The following is a 7,343-nucleotide window of genomic DNA, read 5'->3' on the forward strand; positions in this document are numbered from 1 at the left end:
CACAGGAGGGACATCCAGCTCTCCCATTCTCTCTCCCCGGGGGATCCAGGAGGTCCAGGCAGCTCCGGGGGGACCCCCACGTGTGTCGCCCTCTCCAGGTGGGCTTGGGGGCTCCACCCACCCCTCATACCTGCCTGCAGCTCTGACCAAAGCTCTCCAACTCCCGATTCCACCAGGAACGTGCGGCTGTGCCGGGATCGCCGGAGCTGCTCCCGGGCTGGGGACAGAGAGGGGCTGGAGCAGGGCCAGGCGCATCCCTGGGATCTCCCTCACTCCCTGGGATCCTCACTATTCCCTGGGATCTCCACTATTCCCTGGGATCCTCCTTTTCCCATTGATGCCTCCCATTTACTGGGATTCTCTCTCCCCCTGGCCTCATTCCTTGGGATTTCCCTCACTTAAGCGAGGTACTTATACCTTATCCCTTCCATTCCCTGGAATCTCCCCTATTCCCTGGGATCCCCCAGGGTCCCATCCATGGTGGTCTCTGGAGATGGCATGGCTCTGGGGACTTCCAGACCTGGAATGCTAGACTGCCTGCTCTATCCCCTTCATCCTCCGCTCCAGTTCCTTCTCCATCTCCTTCATCCCCTTCTCCATGCCCTGCTTCATGCCCTCTCCCTGCCAGCCGTGGTCCCAGTGCTGCTCACCCTGCCTGAAGCTGGAGTCAATGTGCTGGGTGTGATCCTGGCCCTGGGGGCGACAGCTCAGCTCCAGCACCTGGTGGAGCCGCAGTTTGCGGCAGTAGATGGAAGCAGCTTCAGGCTCCAGCGCGATCAGCAGCTGCTCAGGGTTCTCTGGGGACACCAGCCCGGCCTGAGGGGGACACTGGTCAGGGCAGGAAGGGACAGGGACCAGGGGACACCTTCTGGCACACTCAGCTCCACCCAACCAGCAACACACCCAACCAATGACCTAACCAACAACTCAAACAACCATCCACTCAAACAATCAATCAGTGACATAACCAAATATCCAACCAGCCATCCACCTAACCAACTACCCACCCAACCACCAACCAATGACCTAACCAATCATCCACACAACCAACTACCCAACCAACCACCCAACCAGCTACCCACTCAACCACACAACCAATGACCTAACCAACCACCCACTGACATAACTAACCAACCACCCACCCAACCACCCAACCATCAAATTGCTCATCCAACCACCCAGCCATCCATCCAATGACCTAACCAACCAACCAACAACTCACCCGATCATCAAACCACTCATCCAACAACCCAGCTGACAACCCACCCACTCAATGACCTAACCAAACACCCAACCAATGACCAAATCAACCACCCAACCATCAAACCACTCATCCAGCCACACAAACAATGACCTAACCAATCACCCAGCCACTCAAATGACCAAACAACCACCCAATCACACAATTATTCACCCACCCACTCACCTAACCAATCAATCACTTAACCAACCAGTCAAACAACCAATCATGCAACCACCCACTGAATCATCCAAACAACAACCCAACCACCCACTCAAACCCATTGACCAACCTTTCAACCACCCACCCACCCACCAAACCACTCAACTCAACAAATTATCCAGCCAGTCAATCACTTTTGGTTTGGATGGGTTAGAATGGATCTTAAATTACATCCCATTTCATGCCCTGCCATGGTCAGGGATACCTCCCACCAGCCCAGGTGGCTCCAAGCCCCATCCAACCTGGAACACTGCCCGGGATGGAGCAGCCACAGCTGCTCTGGGCAACCTGTGCCAGTGCCTCACCATCCTCACAGCCAGGAATTCCTTTCCAGTATCCTATCTAGCCCTGTCCTCTAGCAGTGTGGATTCAGTTTGGGGGTGAAGGAGGTATGCCTGCAACCCCTGTGATGGTCAGCACCTGAGCAGCACACCCAGGGGTCTCCCCACCTTGTAGGCAGCTTCTCGCATGAACTGCTTGGCTGGTTGCTTCCAGATTGCAGGAACGGTGAGGACCCAACGGATGGCATCTCGCTCAGGCAGGGATGGGCACTGGTCCTTTAGTTCCTGTCAGGGGACAACCAGCAGGTGAGGGAACAAGCAGCAGGTGACACCCACAGCTGGAGCATGGAGGGTTCTCAGTGAATCCCAGACCGGTTTGGATTGGGACAGACCTTAAATCCCACCCAGGGACACCTTCCACTAGCACAGGTTGCTCCAAGCCCCATCCAACCTGGTCTGGAACACTTCCAGGGATGGAACAGCCACAGCTGCTCTGGGCAACCTGTGCCAGTGCCTCACCACTCTCACAGCCAGGAATTCCTTCCCAGTATCCATCTAAATCTCCACTTTTTCAGGGTGAAGCCATTCTCCCTTGTCCTGTCCCTCCATCCCTTATCCCAGGGCCCTCTTCAGCTCTCTTGGAGTCCCTTTAGGCACTGAAAGGGGCTCTGAGATCTCCCTAGAACCTTATCTTCTCCAGGCTGGACATTCCCAGCTCTCCCAGCCTGGTTCCATGGCAGAGGGGCCCCAGAACCATGGAATGGGTTGGGTTGGAAGGACCTTAAATCCCACTCAGTCCCACCCAGGGACACCTTCCACCAGCCCAGGTGGCTCCAAGCCCCATCCAACCTGGCCTGGAACACTCCCAGAGATGTGGAACCTGAAGGGTGAGGAAGCAACATGTGGCAAGGACACCAGGTGGGACTTGGGAGCCCTTTGGGAAGGAAGAGGGCACTGGTGGTGTGAAAGTGCCATCTGGTGTCAGCTGTCCCACCTGCACTGCATGCTCCTTCAAGAATCGCAGGGCATGGGCAAACACCTCCAGCGCTGGCATCTTCTTCCCATTGACAGCTTCCAACTCAGTCTTCATGGTCAGATCCTGTTGGGAAGAGCAAATGTAACACACAAGCTGCCGGGAGGTGGTTGGATCACAGAGTCACAGAATGGGTCAGGTTGGAAGGGACTACAGTGGGACAAATGTTCCTCATGCCCTGAGGAGCCCAGAACTGGACACAGCACTCTGAACCTGCTTCAGGAACTCCACTTGACCTTGTTGCCTCAGTGCCCTTGACCCATCAGTGACCCTCAGGAAGGTGCTCATCTCCCTGTGCCAACCACACCAGTTGGAGTTTGGACACCTGAAACACCACCCTGCAGCCACTTCCACCTGCTTTAGAGCATTTCCAATGGGAGAAACCACAAATCCACTCCCTGAAATGGGCTAAACCATGGATTTTTTCAACATTATAACACTCAGCCTGGCCAAGGTCACCCCAGGAGTGTTATGAATGGTGGGGTGGGAGGAAGGACTTACACTGGTGCTGTGAATCTTCATCTTGAACTTCTCAAAGTAGAGCCATTCTCGGGCTTCCTCAGGGTCCAGGTCGTGGTAGTAATCCCTGGCAGTATATCCAAAGCTGTGGAATGTCCCCTCTGGAGTCAGCAGGAGGCTGGTGGGAGTCTTCTGATTGGCCACCCCTGGGTCTCCTCCTTCCCATTTCCTGCAAAGAGGAGTTGGAAGCAGCACATGAGCCTCCAGGACAGGGAACAGGTCCTGGAAGGGTGAATACGTCTACATGGGAACCACCTCAAGGTGCTTCAAGAGGGACAAAAGGGAGTGAATAGGTCTCTCTTCCTGCTCAGAGAGAGGAATTTCATGGCGTTCCAGGCTGGTTTGGGTTGGGAGGGACCATAAAATCCATCCAGTGCCACCCAGGGACACCGTCCACCAGTACAGATTGCTCCAAGCCCCATCCAACCCGGTCTGGAACACTGCCAGGGATGGAGCGGCTACAGCTGCTCTGGGAATTCCATCCCAGCCCCTCACCACCCTCACAGGGAGGAATTCCTTCCTAATATCCCATGTATCCCTGCCCTCTAGCAGTGGAAAGCCATTCCCTGTGTCCTATCCCTCTATCCCTTGTCCCAAGTCCCTCTCCAGCTCTCTTGGAGCCCTTTGGGCACTGGAAGGGGCTCTAAGGTTTCCCTGGAGCTTCTCCAGGCTGAACATTCCTAGCTCTCCCACCCTGTCTCCATGGCAGAGAGGTTCCATCCCTTGAGGCATCCTCATTTCACACCTCCTTCCACCCACCACTCCAGGCAGCATCACCCACCTGTGATGTTTCTCCATTTCCTACCCCAGCAAGCCCACTTCCATACATTTTTGGGGACAAAAAGTCCCTTTCCAGCCCTGGGAGCATCCCTGGAGCCTCTGGGAGCTACCCACCTCATCATGTGGATGGCCTCTGGGTCACTGGTGAAGCTGAAGGCATAGCCACTGGAGGTGGTGCCAAAGTCGATGGCCACCACTACGGAGAAGGAAGGAGTTTGCTGGGAACGTGCCTCACTCCTCTGGAAAACAAGGATAACCTCAGGAATGGGGTCTGCCCCCAGAAGAGTGCTGGAACAGAGCTGGTTGCCTCCAGAAATTGGGTGAATAGCTCCAGGAATAGTTAATTTTTCCAGGATTAAGCCTGATTGATGGGACAATTCCTCCTCCTTTTCCCTGTGCCCAATCCTAGTCCAGGTGACCTTGCTCCAGGTGTCCCCATGGGTCACCCAACCCAAACCCTTCCCTGTGCCAAATCCCAGTCCAGAGAACCTTGTCCCAGGTGTCCCCACGGGTCACTTATCCCAAAACCCTTCCCTGCTCCCTATCTTGCTCCAAGTGACCTTGTCCCAGGTGTCCCCATGAGTCACCCAATCCAAACCCTTCCTTACTCCCCATCTTCCTCCAAGTGACCTTATTCCAGGCATCCCCATGGGTGACCCAGATGTCTCCATGGATCACCCAACCCAAACCCTTCCCTGTGCCCAATCCCAGTCTAGGTAACCTTGTTCCAGGTGTCCTTACATGTCACTCAACCCAAACCCTTCCTGCTCAGCTGATGCTTCCCTGTTCCCTTGCCTGTGTCCCTGTCCCTTCCCTCCTGGCTGTCCCCATGCTGATGAAGCCATGAGGATGTGACCAGCTCCATCTCCATGTCACCACCACAAGGAAGCTAAAATCCCCAGAGTTGATTAGTGCAGACACAAGTAACCAGGAAAAACCCTTGGATCAGCATGGATGAGGGGATGGCACTGGAATGTGCATGGATAGCACGTGCCAGAGCTCTGGAATGTGTCCTCCCACCCCTGGTGGCACCAGGGAGGAGCAGGATAAGGGCAGGAGATTTGAGGAGTTAGACTTTGCCTTGTGGGTCATTCCTGGGCTGGAAAAGCCCCTTCATCCTGAAAATCCCATTCCCTCGAGAGGAATAGATCCATGCTGCGGTACTGGTGGGGATAATGGTCAGACTGGGAGGGGATGTGGAGGTTAACAGTGACCAGGGAAGGATCAGGAGGACAAGGACAGGGAAACAGACCCCACAGCGGCCTTACTGGGACAGCACAACAGCTGTACTGGGGACCCTATAACTGCCTAACTGGGGATCCCAAAGTGGTCTTACTGGGACCCTACAATCACCTTACTGGGTCCCCACAGCAACCCTATGGGAGGCCCCATGACTACTTTAATGGGACCCCACAATAGCCTTACTGGGAACTCTTCAGGTGCCATACTGGGGACCCCACAATGCCCTTAGTGGAACCCCAAAACTGCCTTACTGGGACCCCCAGTGCCCTTACTGGGCTCCAACTTACCGGTGACTGAGAGGGTGTCAGGGGGGCAATGCTGCAGCTGTCATGGGATGTCCCTGGGGATCCAGGGGGGGATGGAGTGGGACATCCCTCTCCATTGGCACCTGGGGGAACACAGGTGAGTTGGGATGGGGTGGAATGATGGGATGGGATATAGTGGGGTGGGATGGGATGGGATGAGATGGGAAGGGGTGGGAAGGGATGGGATGGGAAGGGATGGGATGATGGGATGGAGATGGAATGGGGTGTGGTGGGATGGGATGGGATTTCCTCTCCAGACAGGATCCTGCTGGGATCTGGACATGGAATCAGGGATAAGCAACATCCACCCCAAGCTGGACTCTGGAGAGGTTTCGGAACAGAGAAACCTCCTCAGTTTTTCCTCAGGGATTGAGCTGGCTCTGGATGGGGTGGGAATGGGATGTGAGGTCTAGGTGGGGACACCAGGGAAGCAGAGGGACCATCTGTCCCAAGACCTGAGCTTTGGGATTGCCTCTCCAGCCAGGATCCTGCAGGGATCTGGACATGAAATCAGGGATGACCAACACCCATCCCCAGCTGGACTCTGGAGAAGGTTTGGGAAGAGGAATCCCCTTGGTCTTTCCTCATGGAAGCTCAAAACTCATCTCTCCTTTGCCTTTGTGTTCAAGGCAAATCCACCTCAGCTCTCAGTGTCACTGGTTCCTGGGAGCTGGGATGTACTGGGATGCCCCTGGTAGCTCAAGACCTGACCTGGGGGTTCTCCAGGACCCTCCAACAGCATCATCCATGGAGCTGGGGCCAGGCTGATCCTTGCTTTGCCCAGAGATCCAAGGCCACCAGCACAGCACAGTGCTGGGGACATGATTGCCATGTCCCCCCCCAGGAGCCGTGCTGGGGGGGGGCTCTTCCCATCTCCATGACATGTCTCCTGTCCCTTACACCTGCTCTGTAAGTGCCTTTCCCTGTATCCCATGTCTATCCCATGAATATTTGATCCCAGACAAACAGGAACATCTCTCTGGTGCCTCCTCGTGCGGCAGAGCCCCGTGATGGGGTGGGGGGTGGACACCAATGACGCCCCGAGGGGCTCTGGAGAGTCATGGTCATGAAACATCATTCCTGTGATCCAAGGGGGGTGGGAGGACCCTCAGGGGGGTAATTCCTGCTCTGGGTTGGGATGGTCAGATCAGGTTTCCTCCCACAGCTGGTCCTGATTATCCCAGGGCAGGAGCAGCATGGGGGGTGAAGGGATGGATTGAAGGGGAGGAGGGACAACGACATGGGTTTTGGGGGGACACCAGGTGCCACAGACATCTGGGGGTGACAAGGGAACACCCCACCCAGTGCCATTCCAGCCGGGAACATCCTTACCCAGCCGCAGGCTCTGCATTCCAGGCTCCAGGAGCATTGCCATGGCCTCACGGCCCACCTGGAAGAGGAGAAAGGACAGTGGAACAAGTGTCGTCTGTGTCCCCTCAGCAGTTTGGGGTGTGCCTGTGTCCCCTCAGGGCAGTGTGGGGTGTCCCTGTGTCCCCTCAGGGCAGTGTGGGGTGTTCCTGTGTGTCCTTGGACCCACTGGGGACAGGTATGTCTGTGACCCTGTCCCCCCAGGACCTCCAAGATCCGAGGCTGAGTGGGGACACCCCAAAACTGGGTGGCAGTGGGGGACGAGAGGGTGTGGGGCCGTCTCAGTTGGCACTGGTGTCACTGGTTGTCCCAGCAGGGAGCAGGGGTCAGGGTCAGACAGATGTGTGAGATCC

At 55.9% G+C, this 7,343-nt stretch overlaps 1 protein-coding gene across 1 annotated transcript; it reads right to left on the reverse strand.

Annotated features, from left to right (window-relative positions):
• Nucleotides 1-130: 130 nt before the first annotated feature.
• On the reverse strand, nucleotides 131-6,997 carry LOC103811223 (heat shock 70 kDa protein 12B-like; the record flags this gene model as incomplete). Its single annotated transcript, XM_009084180.1, has 8 exons — nucleotides 6,955-6,997; nucleotides 5,605-5,705; nucleotides 4,190-4,314; nucleotides 3,278-3,464; nucleotides 2,738-2,842; nucleotides 1,912-2,028; nucleotides 651-816; nucleotides 131-217 (listed from the first exon to the last, which is right to left on the reverse strand). Coding segments are annotated over exons 1-8 (931 nt in total), but the record flags the coding sequence as incomplete, so codon positions are not given.
• Between the last annotated feature and the right edge of the window lie 346 nt (nucleotides 6,998-7,343).

The sequence above is a fragment of the Acanthisitta chloris genome, unplaced genomic scaffold, assembly GCF_000695815.1.
Source record: "Acanthisitta chloris isolate BGI_N310 unplaced genomic scaffold, ASM69581v1 scaffold42201, whole genome shotgun sequence".
NCBI classification, from domain to species: Eukaryota; Metazoa; Chordata; class Aves; order Passeriformes; family Acanthisittidae; genus Acanthisitta; species Acanthisitta chloris.